The sequence below is a fragment of the Sycon ciliatum genome, chromosome 8 (genome assembly GCF_964019385.1).
Source record: "Sycon ciliatum chromosome 8, ocSycCili1.1, whole genome shotgun sequence".
Lineage (NCBI taxonomy): Eukaryota > Metazoa > Porifera > Calcarea > Leucosolenida > Sycettidae > Sycon > Sycon ciliatum.
Window position 1 is genome coordinate 27,748,466 of NC_088650.1, and position 20,829 is coordinate 27,769,294.

The window sequence follows — 20,829 nt, forward strand, 5'->3', positions numbered from 1 at the left end:
TCTCTCTCTCTCTCTCTCTCTCTCTCACACTATGTGTGCACCGGGTCACAGCTCCTGCGCAGAGCAGGCCGACCTGTCTTTCTCATGCACGCCAGCTGCTCCGCCCAATATCCCTGATATGCCAACCAGAAAACAATGTGTTCTGAGCCGGGTGCATGCCTGTATGTGGAGAGTGCGTTAATTTCAAAATTACCGTGTGGTGGGCAGTTTTCGCACATTTTGAACACGTGGGATGTGATATGTACGAGTGTATACAAGTGCAGGAACTTTAGTGCCGAAGGTTACAAGTGCCTCCTAAGAGTTTCAAATACTTAGGCAAGGAATAGGCACGGATAGGTTTCAGCGTGTATTCGTGGATGTGCCAACTGTTTTCATGGCCACCTTTCCAAGCAGAATTGTCATAACATTCTGCTCAGAATAAAAGAGATTTTGCTGAGAAATTCACGCGGGAGGGGGAGGGGGACAATATAACAATGTATACGGTAGTATGAATAAGTTCAACCAGGACAGTATCAGGTGTCAGTCATCCACTTTGCCAGTGATAAATTTCCAGCTTCTGCAATTGCAGGTCTAGCTGAAATGGTTGTCATGTGGACGTCAAAGCAAATACTGGACACAGTAAAGATAAAAATTAGCAACTTTTCAGTCGATTGGATTTCGCTGATTCCGCAGCTTGCTGCCAACTGGTCAATGATGTAAATCGCGGGCCAAAACTTGCTACCAGATCGAAACCATGCAAGCTAGGGGAGGGGGGGGGGCATGAGTAATAAATTACTACAGTGCATTTCAAAACTATAGACGCGTAGGGTTTTTGAAATATTTCAAATTTGGCTGGAACTTTTTGAGAATAGTTTTCGGAATATTGCTCAGGACCGCTCCACAATTACTCTCATATACATGTAGTTTCTAAACGATTGGGTAACAGACGCCCAATTTGGAAAAATTTATGCACAAAGTGATCACAGATTTTATGTGGTATAGATGCTGGCATAACGGTTTTTGCCTAGGTACGCGTCTATAGTTTTGAAATGCAGGACTGTAATACCTGCTGCTCATGTGTCATGGACAAAAGAGTACTCGTGGTAATAATTATTTGAATTTCCACTAAAACTCGCCCACATCACCACGGCACGTGTGCACAGGAGTCACGGGGTGCTCTTCTTCAAGTAGTTCTTGTCTTGCCTTGCTCTGCTGTAGTTCATAACTAACACCTGCTGCTCATCTGTCTTTCGTTTCCCTGTCTTTTTAGACACTGCAGTATACAGGACATTATTATGACAATGTCGTCATCGTTCTAGCAAGCCCTCGAGGCCTCTTCGACACGTACACACAACCACACCAGCACCTGGAAACGTAATAAAATCAACACCGCATTATTATGGTTCAAACCTGCAGCTAGCTATGGTTATATTAGGGTAAAAGTAATACGACTCGGATGGAGAGCCAAGGACACAAACAACGGATAATATGTAACATGTTGGTAAAAACAATAGCTCACCTAGCACTTGACCTCTCTCCGCCATTGCTGGTCGACAAGCATCACCGAGAAAGAAAAGTTCTTCTGCCGCAGCTCGTAGCGCCGCCACCGACTTTATTGCTCTCCGGCTCTGTGACTGCAGTAACACTGAGTTCGCAAGTGTTTCGCTCTTGATCAGGATCCCGGGTCGACTAATCCCAATGGCAATGGCCGAAAGGTTTCGATTCCTGTCATGTAATTGTTATTTTTAGAATGCATCTCATTCTCTGCTTCACATCAGGCACAGCTACAGCTCAATTCATTAGCATTTTCATTAGCATTTTCAGCGCTGAACTAACGAAGCCAAGTCCCCTGTCACGGGCTCGCTTGGCCACTCATCTTCTACATGCTATTAGACACAGTTCGAAATGGACTAACTCCTGCAGCTTATGAAGCGTCTGCCACGGGTAGAGATATCCAACCAAGAATGCTTGGCAACATCTGGCTGAAACGAAACATCAAGAGCTTGTTCAAAAAAAGGCAAAAGCGTTCGAATCAAAAAGCTGACACACGTGTGCTCTTTTTCAGAGCTAGAGGGAGAGCAGGAGGGTAATCCCCGAGTGAGTAGCGCGTCATGACTCTACTTTCGCTCAGCTCAGTGCAGTGTCGGTCGTCATGGACAAAAGAGTACTCGTAGTAATAATTATTTGAATTTCCACTAAAACTCGCCCACATCGGCACATGTGCACAGGAGTCAAGCCAAGGGCCAGGGGTACGGGTGCTCTTCTTCAACTAACTTTCTTGTCTTGCCTTGCTAACATCAAGACCCTCATTGGCCCCTTGTTAAGGTGGCCCTCTGAGCTTTATGGCACCCCGCCCGGAAAACGACGTAACTTTGGTTACAATGCATATAATTGGTTCAAATTTTCAACACTAATTCCTGAGATCTCATAGTCTGATCTTCACCAGGAAAAATGGACCTCTTCACAAGCACTGTCGGTGTGGATGTGAATTTACGAAAATTGCCGTATATAGAACTCTTAACCAGCACTCAGAAATACCAATGTTTTTATCATGACATTTTTCACATGGAGTACATTCTTTACATCCAACTTGAGGTGCTAAAACAACAATATACAAAGAAAACCTCAGAAAAGGTTTCCAATATCGAAAACACAAAACCATAGTCCAAATGCGCAAAAGAATGACACATGTTGGAGATGCTCTTTACAGGCTATACTACCTGAGAACAGGCCACATTGAGTTTTAGCACCTAGCCAAAGGTCCACGGATTCAGAAAATATATACTTTTGGGGGTGTAGAAGCAACAACTGAAGCCACAGCCTGGTTACAAGGTCCGGCAATGGCTGAAAAAGAGAGAAAATTGGGTACCAAAATTTGATAAATTTTTTGGTTTGGGGTCCTCGCCAGAATTCCACACATTAGAAGCCTCCTGCTTCGTATGTGACACCTTCAACCTCCTCGGCTACATCCTGGCCTGTCTTCTTGACTCATCTACGCTTCTTCCTGGCTTGCTTGGTGGTAGCTGACCTCTTCCTGGCTGAGTTCTGTTCGTAGCGCGAGCCAAGGCGCACCAGAGCACGGCTGGTGAACTGCCCTTCTGGCTTTGAATATCGCCCTCAAATTTTTTTTGTGTGTTCTTGGATGATATAGGAAGGATTTGACTGCACTTTGGGAGCAATCCAAGAAAGTCGGTTTTTTGACCCCCAAAGCTCAGAGGGCCACCTTAAGTTGTAGGCCAATGAGAGTGAGAGGTTCCACATCAAGATCAGAAAAGGCCGTATACATGCCCCGGTTGTTTCTGGTTATTTTGAGTTACATACAGTAACCAGGTTACCGGTATGTACTCTTGGCTATATTGCCTTATTGCCATATTGGTGAGAATAGAGACAGAGTCACAAGCTGCATATCCATGCATGCGCAAATCTTCTTTAACCCTTTACCAAATTACCAGCCGCAGGGAAAATTTCAAAAATCTGCATATTTTTCACGTTCTTCAGGTCGTAACTTCAGTTCCACTACGCATTCATGTACACATCGGCCGGTAAAGGGTTAAAACCACAAAAAAAATGAAAATCATCCAGTTCAACACAATGTTTGAGGGGCATGCTTCAGCAAGTTCTCTCAGAGAATGGACTGGACTTGCCCTCTTCCTTCACATGTACTGGGTCCAGTTCAGGATGAAAGCAAAGATGCACCTCCTAAAGCGGCAAACATGTCGGTTGAATCGTTCAACCAATATTTTGGCCACTTTCAGGAGGTGCAACTGCGTCTTGATTCTTTGAGGGTGGTGGTGGCTTTCCCACGGAAACGGATAAGTCAGTCCAACTGACCCTCGTTTGGGCTGTAACATTAAAATATTTCGGCCTGGCCAGCTGGGGCCATCATCAAGATACAAAGAAGTTTGGAGCTCTCATCTGAGTCACGTCATTAAAAGGAACATTCAGTGAACACTGTTCACAGACATACTACGAGTGATATGAACATGAAGAAAGAAAGCACACGCCGAGATGCGTGCGAACTAGATTGTTAATCAAGACAGCTGCATGTATTATTTGCTTCAGGATTCGACTCGCCATGGACGTCAAAGGAAATTATGACTGTTGATAATATTTTTTAAATAAAATCAACTTTTTTCGAAAGGAATAAAAAAGGATGCTGCATAGAGATAAGTTATCGGGATGAAATGGAAACGTGCAACACACACACACGCACACACACACACACATATTATATGCACTATAATTCCGGTTGCATGCCATAATAGGCATCTCTACGAGTTCATACCGCAGCTTGCAAAGCTGAGGGTGATAGCATGACATTTTCCATTTCATGGCAGAAGCTATTAAAATGCAATTGTTTTATTCGGCGAGCGCTGGTAAAGGGGATGGGGAAGAGGGGGACAGCAGGACAAGTAGAGAGTTGAGCAGACTAAGACAGCCTATTGTAGGAACAAACAGAATTGAGCAGGGCACAGTTGGTCACAGCAGACCAACCAACTCTTTCCACACGGGCCTTCTCGGCAGCTGCAAGAAGCCTTGTCGCTAGTAGTAATCAAACCTAGCACGGCATATGATGCAATGCTGGGGGCATGGACAACACACTGATACGCACAAAGCACCTTGCCAGCAAGGCTGCAGCAGAGACGGACCAGCCGATCAGCAATACCAATCCAGTCCTCGGAGGACCAAATCAAGAGACGGCGTGACGACAGTGTACAGAAACACGGCACCAGGGTGCTCTACACTCTGGCAGGCAACCCACCAAGTAGCAACACTGCACAGGCACTGCACGGGTCGCGTGAACAGGTACCAACACACTGAGCGGGGGTGTGCTCGCAAGGAAACGTCGACATTGGCAAACGCCACTTCTAACTGTCCAGGTGGAATGGCAAGGCCGGAACACGGACAGGGCGGATGATTTCTGTGCACAGCAAAGAGGAGAAGTCAAACACACGAAACCCTGTAAGTCCAACACTGAGATCCCGCTCTGTAGTCAATGCTAGTCCACACACATCATTCATGTAGCAGTGCAGTGCGATTTCAACTTGAGGTTTTTCATGAGCTGCATGAGCACAGCCCTAGCATGCTCTGATTGGGAAAGAAGCTCAGTGTGGTAGTGGGTAGTGAGCAAACACACAACGCTGTCTGTGTCAGCCACTGTGCCACTACATCCAGGGATAGCACAACAATTTGCAAACCGAAAAATCACTTCTGTAGTTGTTCACCTGCTCATCACGTCCAGCCCGAAATCCGGTGAAATGTGAAGTCAGTTCTTCGCAGTGAAAAGACCGTTCGGGAGATGGAGAGAGTTGCTAGTAACGTAAGTGGTTGAAAAAGTCATCGCTGGGTGATAATAGGGAATGGGATGAACTGGGTGTACATGCACAATAAATATTTCCCTAGACTCATCCCAGGGGAAACACAACTCTACGTCATGTTCGAGCACTTACCGTCCAATATGGAATGCCATGGCAGCATGACGTACGTCAAGCGACTCGTCATCTCGCAAGCACTACTACTGCCACTGAGATGGACAACAAAGAGTGAGAAAACACTAACGGTAACCAAAGCGGTCAGAATGAGGACGGCACACTCGCCAGCCATCAACCATCACACAGGTCTATATCTGTCTGTCTGTCTGTCTGACTGTCTACCTATCTGCCTGTCTGTCTGTCTGTCTGTCTGTCTGTCTGTCTGTCTGTCTGTCTGTCTGTCTGTCTGTCTGTCTGTCTGACTGCCTGATTGTGTCTCTCTGTCCGTCTGTCTGTCTGACTGTCTGTCTGTCTGCCTGCCTGATTGTCTGTCTGTCTGTCTGCCTGGCTGTCTGTCTGTCTGTCTGTCTGTCTGTCTGTCTGTCTGTCTGTCTGCCTGACTGTTTGTCTGGCTGTCTGTTCATCTGTATCCATCCCTCAGAACTGGCACAGCAGTACTTCTGTGTTTGCCAGCTCTAATAGATGATGGCCGATGCCTGATAAGCGATCATTCAGGAAGCTGATGGAGTTTGAATGAGTTTACTAAGGTGCACATGGCAAGTGTTTAAGCTAGCAAACATTCCAGGCATGACAAAAGGAGCAAAAGCACATGAACGCATGGGGGACATACCGATCCTGGAGCTTCTTGGACACAGCGCTGACAGGTGACATGAACCAACCCAGAGTGCCTGCAAAGCAACAACGCAATGTACAACGCGCCAATAGTACATGTTGCATACATTGTCTTCTCAAGGGATGCATTCACCAAGAGTAGTGACTCCTGAAACTTAATTTTACTGTTCAACAATGTGGGTTTTTTTCAAATCCCCTCAAACTTACAAATACTTTATGTACTGGCACTGTAACTTAGAGTTGGCACCCGTGATCTCTTTTCTATGGGCCAGCCGTGCAGCCCCTGGGACAGGTAGTCACCCTGACAGAGTGCTCGCCTTGGCAGGCTTCACGGTACCAGGAGTCGGTAACTAAAAGAGTGTGCACCTGTGATCTCTTTCCGCGGGCCAGCTGCGCAGCGCACTGTCGTCATTACTGTAAAGCGTGACATTTTCGCGGCGTTTTTAGTTCGCGTTTTCAGAATCCGGACAGGTTTGCGAGGTTTTAATTTTGCGATTGCAGAATGGCATTCTTGCTAAACCTGTGGCATTCTTGCTAAACCTTTCATGGATCTCCTTTTCGCGCTGTCTAAATTTCGCGATTTCCACGCGGTCGCGAATTTCGCAGAAATTAGACCATGGCAATAATTTCACGGTTTACAGTACAATCATGCAGCTATTTGTACACAATGCGTAAGATCAAGAGATTGCACCAGTACTCGAACAAATCAAGCGAAATACGGGTATGGATGCAAGTGAGATTGCAGGTTTCGAGTGCACGAGCTCAGCGCCTGGTTTGGGCCAGTTCCGTAACGAACACAGCGCGCCACACGCTGGCCCATGATGATAACTGCCTACTCGTGGTATTTTTACCTCACAACTTCACCCAGTGCAAGTCTTTCACTTCTCCTTGTGCCTCTTCACCTGCCTTACTTAAAGACGGTTTGCCCAGTACATTAGGACTAGATTCTTCGGTAAGTGGGATCATACACATACTGTTTCCGTAAAGGCAATTCCCTGCTGATAAATATCTTGTCCCCTTCCCCTTCTTTTGTGACTCAGAAGATCCAGACGGCCACCCAGTGCATGCACATGCCCGGACCACAAATTGTTCACGTGAACGCGTGCTACGCCGCCCCGATATGGCGACTGCTGCATTACAGATTCTCAAATTTTTTAAATTCTCCCAAGGAATGAATGTTTCCTTGGAGACAAGAATGCGATAGTACTGAGAAGAAGAATACAGTTCAGGTTCCTGAACAACATTTCGAAAGTTTTCACTGGTGTACTTTCAAGCCCTATCGTCAGGCTAAGGCTTGATAAGGCTTGAAAGTACACTAGCGAAAACGTTCGAGATGTTGTTCAAGAGCCTGAAGTGTATTCTTCTTCTCAGGAATGAATGGCTTGACATTACCTAAAATTGGACCAAAATTGATACAAATCAACGGCTTATGATTTACTTCGCTGCTGTTAGTCGAAGGAAGTAGATTTTCCCAGAGTGTTCTCTCCCTGCATCCCATTATGCCAGCACATGTACAAGTATTCCAGGTAAACGCAGTTGCATTGGTTTCCCAATGCCTCGGCATGACACAGTGGTAGATCTGTGCATAGCACACGGTATGATGACATCAACAAGAATAACAGTGTTGGCAAGTCTCCACAGGCCCAAGCCCCCCCCCCCTGTGTCAACACACTGAAAAATAAATTTCACGGTCCGCTCGAGACTGAGTTAGACTGAGTTTTCAGCATCAGTAGGAACATCACCACCCTGCAAAGATCTAAGGCGTAAATGCAGCTCCGAAAGCGGTGGGAGGCCCACCAGCAAAGTGGTCAAAGACGGAGAAGCTCATTTGCTGCATCTATGATTCCCTCGTGCCAGGCCACGAGTTCCCAATTTACTGTGGGCCGCAGCACGGCTGGAAAAATCCTTCCGTTTCAAAGCAGGACTTGAACCTCGTACAATCTATTTCTCAAATGCACGGCGAGTAGAAGTTAATAAGGCTGTGTTTACATGAGGTGTTTCAACCCGCCATGTACACAAAATGAATGGCGCGTTTACATGACTGCATTGTTTCAGGCTGGGGATTGATCCGAGGGCTCCACACACAGACACACACACACATCCACACACACACACACGCACCCCCCCCCCCACACACACACACGCACAAGCACGCACACACATCCAGTCACAACTTACGCGATGCAACACCAGCGCCACCGTCAGTCTCCGCACCGCCTGGTGACTGTGTGTGAATATCAATACTCGGCTCCTCACCAGCACTCGACGCATCAAAGCCAGCATGATCCTCCTCATTGATCACTTCCCAGTTACCATTGGCAAGTGTGCTGTCAGATGCACATCCATTACCCATCGTGTTACTGGATGAACTTGTGGATGATATAGAAGGCGATTCCTGTGTGGTGTCAGAAGGAGTCTCAGTACCGTCGCTGGTACCAGCTGATGCGCCGCTGCCAGATCTTTTATGATAGGAGATCGTCGCACCGGACACAGCGCCAGTCGGTTTCGCCGTTTTGCCACGCAACCAGCCAAACGACGACGCTGTCGATGTGGCTGCCCCACCAGAGCTACTTGCCTGTGCCGGTGGTGGTGGTGCTGCAACATAGTTCAGGCTGACGGCCATTTGAGCTCTGCCCTGACCGCGTGGCCCGCGCATCGAGACGAACTCCGTCCGTTTCTGACTTCCCGACCACAGGCCAAGCGATGCCTTGGAAACGAGCTTGCTGGCAGTACTGGCCTGAGAGAGACAGACAGACAGACAGACAGACAGACAGACAGACAGACAGACAGACAGACAGACAGACACAGAGAGAGAGAGAGAGAGAGAGAGAGAGAGAGAGAGAGAGAGAGAGAGAGAGAGAGAGAGAGAGAGAGAGAGAGAGAGAGAGAGAGACAGAGAGAGAGAGAGAGAGAGAGAGAGACAGAGACAGAGACAGAGAGAGAGAGACAGAGAGAGAGAGACACACAGAGAGAGACACACAGAGAGAGAGAGAGAGAGAGAGAGAGAGAGAGAGAGAGAGAGAGAGAGAGAGAGAGAGAGAGAGAGAGAGAGAGAGAGAGAGAGAGAGAGAGAGAGAGAGAGAGAGAGAGAGAGAGAGAGAGAGAGAGAGAGAGAGAGAGAGAGACACACACACACAGAGAGAGACACAGAGAGAGAGAGACACAGAGAGAGAGAGAGAGAGAGAGAGAGAGAGAGAGAGAGAGAGAGAGAGAGAGAGAGAGAGAGAGAGAGAGAGAGAGAGAGAGAGAGATCGAAAGAACGAAACAATGAATGCCGGGATGTTCTCGCAGTGAAAAAAAGAAAGGGGCACACACAGCAAGGACTAAATCATTGCCTCTAAAATGTCACACCTTTGAAATTGCTGTCTTGTTGCCTCTTCAGAGAAGGGATACAGGCAATGGATCCAGGACAGTAATGGACATGTCCGGGAAGTAATAAAATACTACTTGTAGCAGTTTACTCATTATGACACTGCTTTGCTATGGTAATGGCTACTAATGCGGAACAACAGGACTCTGATTCGCAAGATCATAAGTCTAAACACGTGGCATACATTCACCAGTACTGTCTAATTCAATAACCATATCAGACCCAGCAGACCCTGTCACACTAGAAATGGCTGTGTGTTGCATAACCGCAGCATAAAAGTATGCAATGCAATTTTGCTGTAGTCTGCGCACATACAAAACAGATGTACAAGGTACGAGGGTCTCCTGAATAAAAATATATGCTCCCGAAAGGACAACTTTACTTGGGGCTTTGGCCATCAGTTTTTGTGAACACAAGTCTCTTCCTGTACAGCATGCAGTGTGACATGGTTAGAAACCTGGGATGATTGGTCCCTAAAGACAGGTGGTCTCTGAAGACAGGTGGTCTCTCATCGCAGTGAGTGGTCACATAACACAGGTTCTACTGTACTCCATATATTAAAGTACAAAGTTTCGTTTGGAATTAACTTTTGCTATATTCGTTAGGGGGCATGAAGTAACTTTTAAAGTGTGTACCAAACTAAGGGTTTTTTTCTGAAAGTTCGGGGTGACAGACCTAGACCAAAAACGAAATTCAGTACGTAACGAACCTGCTGGTGGAGTGATCTAACGAAAGATTTCGTAAACGAAAATTTGTACTTATACAGTACACACAAAGAGCTTACTTTAGCGTCGAACACGCGCTTCAGGGCAGTGTACTTCACCGAGCCAAGGAACAGAACCGCAAGTGCGTCATACGCCTGAAGAGATAGGTGCACAGGAGAGAAATGCCGGATTGAGAGCAATGAATAGAAGCGTGCATTGAGCATGTAGAAACATACCGGTACAGGTCAACACTGGTTAGTAGACAAACCCGGCGGTTTCAAATGTTTTGCCTTATACAGTCAGACCTCGCTTATCCGGTCCTCTTTTATCCGGATCCCTCGCCATCCGGAAGAAACTAGCTGGTTACATATTTACAGCATACTTGATGCATCCAACATAAACGGTGTTCGGTTATCCGGTTCTCTCGCCTATCCGGATATTTTTGTGGAAAACAGATGTGTGCGGTTATGCGAGGTCTGACTGTATTATTAATTTATTATACAAAAGAGAAAGACCAAGGAACTACAAGTTACGCTATACTGTCCACTAACACCACCAGTTACTAAACAATCAGCTCATGCGATAACATTGCACGACACTGAGTCCATTATTATATTATTATATTATTATAAACGAGTACTAGTAATATCTACTATCCGGCCTTGATTGTACGCGTTTCAGGCGTCAGGGGATTTTGTATCGTTGTCTACTAATGAGGTTTTTCTTGTAACCGATGTCATACTAACGAGGGTAGACCTGTACGCGGTGAAGACGGGGACACAATAGTAATTTTTTTAGATGTCTGCCGTCGATGCTAAAAGACCCCAGATAGCTAATGACTATACGCACAGTGGCCATTGGCACCGTGCACATAGTTTCACACTACAAGCTGAAATGCATGTAAGCCCTGCACCATAGTTACCCACAGCACATGACAGCGGCTCACTAAACTCTAAAGCTCAGTCTGCATCACAGCCACTTACTAGTACTGTAGAGGTTAGTATGCAGATGATGTCATAGTGGTGAACTAGGGGGTTCGCTTATGAGCGCTAACAAGTTGAGAATACAAGTGAGCCAGCGGAACCACTTATGGGTGCCAAGTATACAGCGCGAGTCGCTAGTGCGTCGCCGTGCCGCAACTTTGCCAAAGCATGTCAACTGATGACGTAATCGCACAACCTCCATAGCATATACTAGCAGCAGTGGCACACTAACACCTAGCTTGTAGACAGACCTGGCCGGTGGACAATAGGTAACACTAGTAACCTGCGATATGCCAACAGTACCTTACCGCTTTGAATGCAGTCAGCTGGACGACAACTTTCTGATTGTCCTGCACGGCAACGTCATTGAACACCTATGTGCAGAGTCACAACAAAAGTGAAGGCATTTGTAACCAATCATGATGGGGGTATCCAATTGAGGATGTATGTTCTGCTTATACACTCCTCCTCAGCCTATGGGATATAGCCATGGAAAACTCCTCATTTGGGGGTGAAATGGCTGGCAAACACCCATAAACGAGGGGACAGCTCGGGTGGCACACACCCAGATCGGGATGAAATCCCCACATAAGCATAGAGAGTCCAGATAAGTGTGAAGCTACAGTGGAACTCACTTAGTAAGTACTCTGATTCAACATACTCTTGCTTAGCATGGACATTGTCCGGAGCACGGGTGCATTGATCCATACTGAAGTCTATCTTAGGACTGATCACACAGCATGGGGCTGTGTTCCCCAAACACAAGAAGAAACGCAATGCAAATGCAATGCTATCGTCACAAACAAAACAAAAACTCCTACTACAGTAAAACCTGTAACTAAAGACCACCGTGACTAGCGACCAGCCTGGTACTACAGTAAAACCTGTAACTAAAGACCACCGCGACTAGCGACCAGCCTGGTACTACAGACCACTTCAACAGGAACGGATGGTCTCACATTCGTATAGTATGGATTGGTTGTGCAATGCAAACCTCTAACTAAGGACCACCTGCCTCTAAAGACCGCTTTCTCTGGCCCCAAGGGGTGGTCGTTAGTCACAGGGTTTACTGTACTGCTACTCCTACCTACTCAAGCACGTTGAAATAAGAAATACCTCGGATAGTAAGTACACTTCCCGATGCCCATGAGGGTACGTCTTTCCCCCGCCATCTTTTCAGAGTACCGCTGGACAATACAAGCTCCAATTACTCTAATTTCAGACATTTTCGGTGCTCAATATTTTCGGCATGACGGCAAAAGGCTAGGTGAACAGAAATTTTAGGTACAGAGAAGCAGTTCCCTATTGGATCATGCGTGCTAGCGTTTTTTCGGCGTATTGAAATTTTAGGTATGACACAGATGCACCGAACGTACCGAAAATAAAAGTACACCGAAAATTTGTGAAATTACAGTACTCTCAGCCTGAGCTGGTTTTGCTCGCGGCTGCAATGCATGGGGTAGTGTACCCAGGACAGAAGCGGACCAGGCATCATGACTTTGCACATCTATCGTTATGATGCTTCATTACGCGACCTGTTCTATTATCACTACAGGGAATGGTATGGGGGAAGATGGGGTTCTATCATGAGAAGTGAGCTGGGCATTCAAACCACCCACATTCAGTGGACTCCGGGACAGACGTCACAGCAGCGCTTGCAGACACGGCAGAGAATATGGTACTCACTTCTTCAAAGTTGTCAATGGTGAAGTAGAGTAACGGATACGTCATTGTGCTCGTTTGGCCTTTCTTGTCCATTCTACAAGAAAACAGGCCACAGCAACAATAGTAAAACTGGAGTAAGGGCACATGGCACGCAAATAAACATTGTAGCTATCAAAAAAAGGTTCCTCGGAGACAAAAAAAAAAGAAGGAGAAGCTATACCACCTAGTAGGAGCACAGATTTCAGGTTCTTGTTCCCGTTTGCTCTTGCCTGTAGATCACCCGAAAGGAAGGCAAGGCACGGAAGTTTACTTGTGAAAAAAGATTTCAGAATGTTGTTCAAGAACCTGAAGCTTGTGCTCCTGCTAAGTGTTGTAACAGTCACAGAGCAGAATACGCCTTGAAGTCAAACAAGCAGACGGGCAAGCATCGGTTAGAGAAGATCACACGAATAATCAGAATCCATTACAGTCAATTATACGCTGGGCACTGCATGCCCCTGGAACTGGCACGGAGCTACCGGTATCACAGAACTGCGGGGCTGGGCTTCGCCTGGCAGCGCTGCAGCCCTCGTGGCTTTGACATGACATTAGTGTGGTAAGCCACACCAACCACAGAGTAACAATATGCAGATAACAAACGGACGTGATTCCATGGAAAGAGGTTCAACTTGAAGAGGGAGAGCTGTCACTGTGTGTTAGTTCATCACAGCGACAATACAACAGGTGCACTTCACAACACACAAGAATCAACGCCAGTAGCTCTGAGCTCCGCTGATGAAAGCCAATAAGGTCAAAACAGCTGTAGCCGTCTGGAGATTACGTAAGATACAATGCAGTGAAACACAGTGCTGGCCAGGGAGTAGTAAAATACCGGTATTTTACTACTCCCTGGTCAGCACTGTGTTAGATCATAGCAAGTCCATAATCCCCCAGAGTGCGCGACTGGGATGGGGTTGTGGGACGGCGTAATCCGTGATGTACGTCATTTTTTTGGGTCGGACTTGCGTCGTTCCATCGATGCGGTCCACCGTGGAAACACTTCCCCATACTCATGATGTCACCCTACGATGTGCAACACGGATTTCGCCGTCCCAGATCTGATCAGTGAAGTTGCGCACTCTGGGGGGTTGTGCACTCTTGTTCATAGCCATAGTGGCCATAGTGGCCCATGTCCACTACTGCCGTTGACCCTAGTGTACCAGTCTGTCATGATTGCTTGCGTGCCAAAGGTACTCTACAACATGAACAACACCAGGTCTGGCGAAACTTACCGTTGTAGGCTCGGCGTGGCGTACACTCTCTGCAGAACAACAACAGAACAAGACACACCTGTGATTGCCTATGGCCACATTGTGGCGTGAGTTTCAAAGTCTGAAGGAAATGCTGAACGGTCGCTGCTTGGATGACGACAACACCATAGCTTAGTGGTAGAGCATTGCAGTTCATAAGCAAGAGTCCCTGGTTCCAGTCCTGGTGGTGACAGTAAACAATTTCTGCAGACTTTTCCCGTTTACAACTTTCCCTCAAACTTATGAATATCTAGTAGTTAGCAGTTCACATTTTGCTGTTTGTAATAGAAACTTTGTGTTGAGTAATATTTACAGTAATCTTGTACGAATGCATGACTTGCATAGAATCATGATTTGAATGGAAGCATGCTAATCTGAAGAGAGTACATGTACCGTAAAATCCCGCCAGAGCGCCCCTACCTCCTCGACGCTTCAGGTGGGGAGGGGCGGATGGGCGAGTCCTACTTGCCGCATTCAGTGCTACATGAAAAAGTACTCACCCTACGAAAACTGTCGTGCATCTCGTACACCTACCAAAGGTCAAGAGTCAGGAGTCGCACAGACCCGTCAAAACTCAGGGTTTGTGCGATCCCTGGTCAAGAGGGTGGGCACTGTTGCGTACATTTCCAACGGGGTCGAGCACGCGTCTGCAGTACAGTACGGCATCACAGACTGTGACAGAGTCATACGAGGATACAATCAACCACGTCCCTGACAAGAAGTCAGGGAGGGGCGGATAGGAGAGACGGGGCGCTTTGGCGGGATTTTACGGTACTAGTATGTTGACACCAAACCAGTGGTGTGCTCATCATGCTCATGCATGTCTTACCTGAGATTTCAGTGCAAACACGTCCAATGGCTGCATGGGTTTAGAGTCGGCGCTGCACACTCCAACGGTTAGAGTGTAGTCAAACTGTGGAGATGCAACATCCAGACACACACAGACACACACGCACACGCACACACGCACACACACACACACACACACACACACACACACACACACACACACACACAAACCGTGCGAAAGTACGTTAGTGAATTGAACGATTGCATCTTTAGCACCAACAGAACTGAGAATACTGAGCCTGCATGCTTGCCAGCACACAGATTATGGGGCCTTCCCCGACATACACCACCACGCATTCTACACACCATTCAATCATGACATCATGCAATCTACACACCATTGAATCAAGACATTTTGCAATCTACACACCCTTCAATCATGGCATCATACAATCACGATATCAAGCAATCTACAGACTACACACCGTTCCATCACGGCAGGCATACATACATACATACATACATACATACATACATACATACATACATACATACATACATACATACATACATACATACATACATACATACATACATACAGCACTGGTCAGTGACTCACTGGGGAAGCACAGCAAAGTCTTACCTCTTGCATTATGAGATTGAGGTACATCGTTTCATTCCACCGCACTAGCGCGTCACTCACGCTGTCATGTACAAACCAGCAAAAAATTAAAAAGACAAAAGAGACAGACAGTACCTGAAGATCACCACAGGCAGGCTGCCTATTCCCTAGTCATGCCAGTAAGCAAAGGCATACATACAGCTGGTATACGGACTGCTCCAAAGCTTCAAAACTGCCTTCAACAGAAATTTTCATACAGGGAAAAACTTTTTTTTTAAACAATGCGGAAAATATTTTGTGAAAAGAAGAAAGACAAAATGTTGGAAAATATTTTAATCAAAATTCATCCAATTGCACTGTTAGGGCCTGGTCAGACTGCGGCAAATTTTGGTTGCCTGACGAAAACAGAAAAGCGTCCAGAATTAGAATCGCGATCACACTACACATGTGGGGAGAATGAAAATTCAAACTTCATTTCGAGCGTCAAGTGGTAATCTCCACGAACGACGTCAAATTCCTTCACCTTGGGGATCACCAACACCTTCAGTGCAATCCTTGCAACCATCCTTATGAGTTTTGTTGTTGTCCGTGGCCAATTAGCTCCTCGATATCGAGATGAAAAAAATAAGTGAATATCAGCGTCAATGGCGTATCAGCGTCAAACTCCTGTTGGAGCGGAAAAGCGTGGTCGGTTCTTGCTTTTTTTTTTGGAGCGTCAACTCCCGCTTTTGCCGCTCTGGCGGCGAGTTACTATGGAGATTCGGATTATAATCCAAGGATTATTTCGATTTTGCCGCAGTCTGACCAGGCCCTTACTGTACTGTGAATCGGCTGGTGCCAGGATTAATATACAAACTTCACAATGACATCAACACCCCACCTCAGGGAGAACTTTTTCTTCTTTTTTTTTCCTGGAACCAACCCCACAGTCCAGGCTTGCTTCAGCCCCAAACCAACGCGAAGTGGGAACACATTAGCTGTTCTGCACATGCAGTTGAAGGGCGGGTAGACACCTCATAATATCTCTTCACGGGAAAACCAGTCAAATACTGGAAACAGCGCTGGGCAAGCAATGCACCAAACAACGGCGCTTACGTCGGCAAGCTCTTGAAATCCTTTCGACACACAACAATCTAAATCAGAGAAGAGAGAGGCAAAGCATCCATATAGCTAGTCATTAAGCTAATACTAGTAGTCAATACCAATCATAAACAATACATGTACAGTTGTGGCAAGCATAATCCGACACTTGCCATAAGGGACTGCGCTACACAGCTTCCGGCCGCTGCCATCCTGCGTGCGTACAGTCACTGTTTCAGCATGCATGATCCCGATGCTAAACTACTCACAGCGCATGCAGCCCACATCGTACTGCGCTGTGTATCACGTGCACAGACAGTAGCGCTCATGATCATACCCTAGTGCGTACTGGTGGTGTCAAGAGGTGTAGATCACAACACACAACGGTGTGAGCACTTCACAAAAACTAGCACAGGCATAAAATAACTACCGTATTTCCCCGATTATAGGAAGCACTCGATTGTAAGTCGCACCCCCCCCCCCCCCATTTCCAGGTCCATGTCATTAATCATTATCGTTTTGATTATATTCACTTCAGTAGTCAGTCATGCTAGACTATAAGCCGCACCTCGTTTTAACCAAGTACTTACATCCACTGGATTGTCTTCCGCTGGCTTCTGGTTGGCCCGTTTCCGCTGAGCCGTGCCGTTGGCACCAGCATCTGACTTGACGTAGAAGAGTAAGTCGTCACAGTCTTCACCTCTATCCTGAACAATGAAGTAATCCGTGAACTGAGCATGCCAAGTATGCCGCTCATCTGGGCAAAACAGCAGGCAGTGATGATGACAACGGCGATAACGATGATGATAACGACAGCAGCAGCAAAAGAAGTAACAACAATAGAAACAGGCACGGCAACAGCAGCAGCAGCAGCAGCAGAAGCAGCAACAACATTGCAAAGAAGATAAGGGAATAATTAGGAATAATATGTACCCTGGATATGGTCCCATGCCAATAGGATGATGACAAGAAACTCTTGCACATGCCATAAGCCCTGGCCCATAACAACAAACTGGCACAAAGGCCAGCTTGCATGACAGTGGTGTATTATTTCAAGTTTCTGGGCAACTGCAGATAGTTCCATTGTGAAAACTCTACAGTCTAAGTTACTTCAAGCTGTAAAGAAGATGGTGGAATCAGTGAAAGCACTACTGAGCACAGCTGCAGCTATGTTGGTGCAGTGACAGACTACAGTTTCACCAAATACTGCCATCAGCCAATCCAATAGGAATCGCGGTGAGTGAGTCTTTAACCAACCAGGAGGGTGGGGGTGAAAAATGAATTCTCTCTGATGATCTTGATTTTGCTTCTAAACCACTCGTACTCGGGGAATATCCAAATACATGAAGAAAAATTTGAAGTCGATCGGACATCCCATTCCTGAGATATAGGGCTTTGAAAATAAGGCAATAGTCGATATTTTTGTAAATTCCAAAACATCCTTCTCACAAATTTCCAAAAATGCAAGGATTTATGAAAGGTCGGTGTGGCTCATGGGATTTCTTTCAAATTTTCTACATAGCTTGATGGCGCTGGTGCGCATGTTGTAAGCTTGAAATTCGTAACCATGGGTACAGGATACATGAGTGCGCATGCGCAAATGTTTGAAATATTTGAAAATGCAGTTTGTCAGCTGTTCATCAGCTGTTCAAGCAGGAACTTCCTCCAAGCTGGGTATTCTGTTTCCTGGTAGTCAGAATGGGCAATAAGAAAGCGAAGGGCCGTCCTGGCCGTCCTAGGAAGAGGAAATTTTACGGAAAGGCTCCGCAGACGGTCTCAAAAAAAGCTGCAACGCCACATGAAGCCAGCACGAGCGATCCTGTGCCTGAAGATACTTTTGATGATTCTGATTTGGAAATCTCGTCATCTGATTCGTCAACTTCTGGAACCAGTGCTGATTCGACTGACACTGAAGAAGACCTGAGCTCATCTGATGATGAGATAGAGTCCCAGACATCAGGATATCGTTTAGTTGACCTTGAATGTCTTGCTATTCTCCTCTCGAAATCAGTTTGCTGCAAGATGTGCCAGGGTCCTGTTTGGCGTGTTCCACAGAAGATGCCCTGAAAAACTGCGAACATCGTTCTGATTGCTCATTGGTCCTATTTATAATAGTCCCCATGGGAATTTTTTTCTATTCAGGACTTGGACAAATATTATATACTAGTCATTGTACAAATGAGCCTCTCCTGTCAGTCTCACTCAATGTCTCTATATTGTGGTTGAAAAATATGAATCCGGCTCGTACCAGTCGGGTTGTAAGACACGAAGGTAGAAAGCAGAGCTTTCGAGTTCAGCCTTACTATCATGGTGTGATTCGAGGCAGACACATGTACTGAGAATCTGTAGAAAATTTCATCCAATTCCATCAAGGCTATGGATTGTTATGGGCGTTCTTGTGACGGGTATGCGCGAACCCAGAGTGCCACCTTAATGAAATGCAATTATTTAGTCTGAAGTTCTAAATATATGCAGGAAGGTCCAAAGACACTCCACTGATATGACTGGCCGTACCATCTGAAATTACGTGTACTTGCAGCCGCCCCAGTCAGCTCATGTCTCTCACCCACAACACCAAAATGCTCAAGCAGCACTTGATTTCGTTACCAATCAATACCACCGTGTGTCAATCATATCTCTGGAACATGTTATGAAACGATGCATTGTTCTCCTGTGTGATGACATTCCCCAAACTGTCTTCGTCTAGTCGTGCGCATGTGTGATATGAGCATGCACGATTTTGCAGTCGAGAGGCATTTTGTCAGTCTTCTTGTTCGTCCCATGGGAGTCAGCTGTCCTTGTTTTCCCGTCATGTCAATATAATAATGTACTTGTCCTTTGTGTCCTGCGTCCCGGGGAACCGTGATTCCGTTACAAACGGACCCAAGAACACTGCAGCTACTAGAACATACTGGCCTAGATTTGAAATATGCAAGCTGCTGATCATTTCGAATCTAGCTCTATCAGCTCTATTATGTAACCTAAGATCATTGGAAGCCAGGTTTGCCAATTGAGACATTTTTAAAACGATTGTGTTCAGCATGACGCTATTTTCAAACTTGCAGCATTCTGGCTTGATTGGCTCCATGCAGGTCTTGTTCCATTTGCCACGCTTTGGTTTGCTTCCATATGACGTGCCTGTACTTGCTTCTCTCTAACATGCATGCATCCGTACGCAGGATGTGTAAACTATCCACTTGTGTACAATTATTATTTGAGTCGGCTGTGGTGCTGAGCATTGCTCATGACATGTCATAATAACAATCTTGGCAAAAACAATGATTTAATTCATACAGCAAACTCTGCATGTTGGCACGAAGCACTCTTCGCGAAGCAGGATGTCCAACTCATTCGAATTACATTGCAAACAGCGTCTGCATTGCGTACCGTATTCAGCAAACATACATTTTCATGGTCTCAGATCTCAAACAAACAAAAAATAGGTCTAAATTTAGGAGCTCACCTTGCTCTAGATCAACAGTTTTGCTTGTGTCTTCTTGGCTGCTAACTGCGTTTTTGACGAACTCTAGCAAATCCTGCAAGGCTTTCTTTCTTAGCTCGGGAAAGACGCCAGAAGCCACCTCAGCGGAAGCCATTCTATCCGGCCCGCGTTGAACTGCTAGACAAGTGCTAAGATTACTCTTTCATCAGACTACAAAAATAATTTTCTATCGAAGTATTAGTTCGCAGACTAGACCAGCACAGCACGCAACGATGGTGAATATGTTAGCTACACTGCAGTCTCACTCTACAAAAAGCTAGTGCCAGTGGTGACATGTCGACAAAAAGGCATGCTAGGGATGTTTTCATCTTTGACTTTGTTCTCATGACATAAGTCATATTCGTATTCATAATCAAGATTGACAAGAAATCGGTCAATCAAGCCATCGGTGTTCAAATCAAAAAATGCAAGCAGTTTTAGCTGGATCATCATCATGATCATGATTCATGACTCAACCTGACCCCTCACGTGACACCGACATTGCATCATGCATGATCTGATGCAGATAATAATAATTATTGACAATATTGTTGCAGCTCCTTCCTCTACCAAAATGGCAGTACCCGGCCCCCAGTGGCAGTACCATGAGTACTACAGTAGTAATAGTATTGTATTTAGCTAGTATTATTAATATTACTATAATAATATATTAGTAATCCGAATCCTTCACCATGGCACCGTGAATGTATTCTGTTTGCCCGTAAAAGAGGCGTAGCTACCTGCACCTGGACATTTGTGTCAT

At 46.0% G+C, this 20,829-nt stretch overlaps 1 protein-coding gene across 1 annotated transcript; it reads right to left on the reverse strand.

The window, feature by feature from the left end:
• Positions 1–3,876: 3,876 nt before the first annotated feature.
• LOC135822562 (uncharacterized protein KIAA0930 homolog) lies at positions 3,877–20,444 on the reverse strand. The gene is made up of 13 exons (XM_065335363.1): positions 20,049–20,444; positions 17,176–17,342; positions 16,601–16,638; positions 15,527–15,587; positions 14,924–15,007; positions 14,077–14,105; positions 12,827–12,899; positions 11,449–11,514; positions 10,238–10,312; positions 8,262–8,820; positions 6,082–6,139; positions 5,430–5,503; positions 3,877–4,900 (listed from the first exon to the last, which is right to left on the reverse strand). The coding sequence occupies exons 1-13, from the start codon at positions 20,179–20,181 to the stop codon at positions 4,848–4,850; spliced, it is 1,470 nt and encodes a 489-aa protein (XP_065191435.1). The 5' UTR covers positions 20,182–20,444; the 3' UTR covers positions 3,877–4,847.
• Between the last annotated feature and the right edge of the window lie 385 nt (positions 20,445–20,829).

What these genes read in the sequence shown, in the direction of transcription:
- LOC135822562 (XM_065335363.1), bottom strand. Translation starts at nt 20,181, where the DNA reads ATGGCTTCCGCTGAGGTGGCTTCTGGCGTCTTTCCCGAGCTAAGAAAG. An exon ending in CGGAAGACAATCCAGTGGAT is followed by an intron (nt 16,639 to 17,175) that starts GTAAGTACTTGG and finishes TCTCTGATTTAG; the next exon opens with ATTGTTGTGTGTCGAAAGGA. An exon ending in AGCTGACTGCATTCAAAGCG is followed by an intron (nt 10,313 to 11,448) that starts GTAAGGTACTGT and finishes CTATCTCTTCAG; the next exon opens with GCGTATGACGCACTTGCGGT.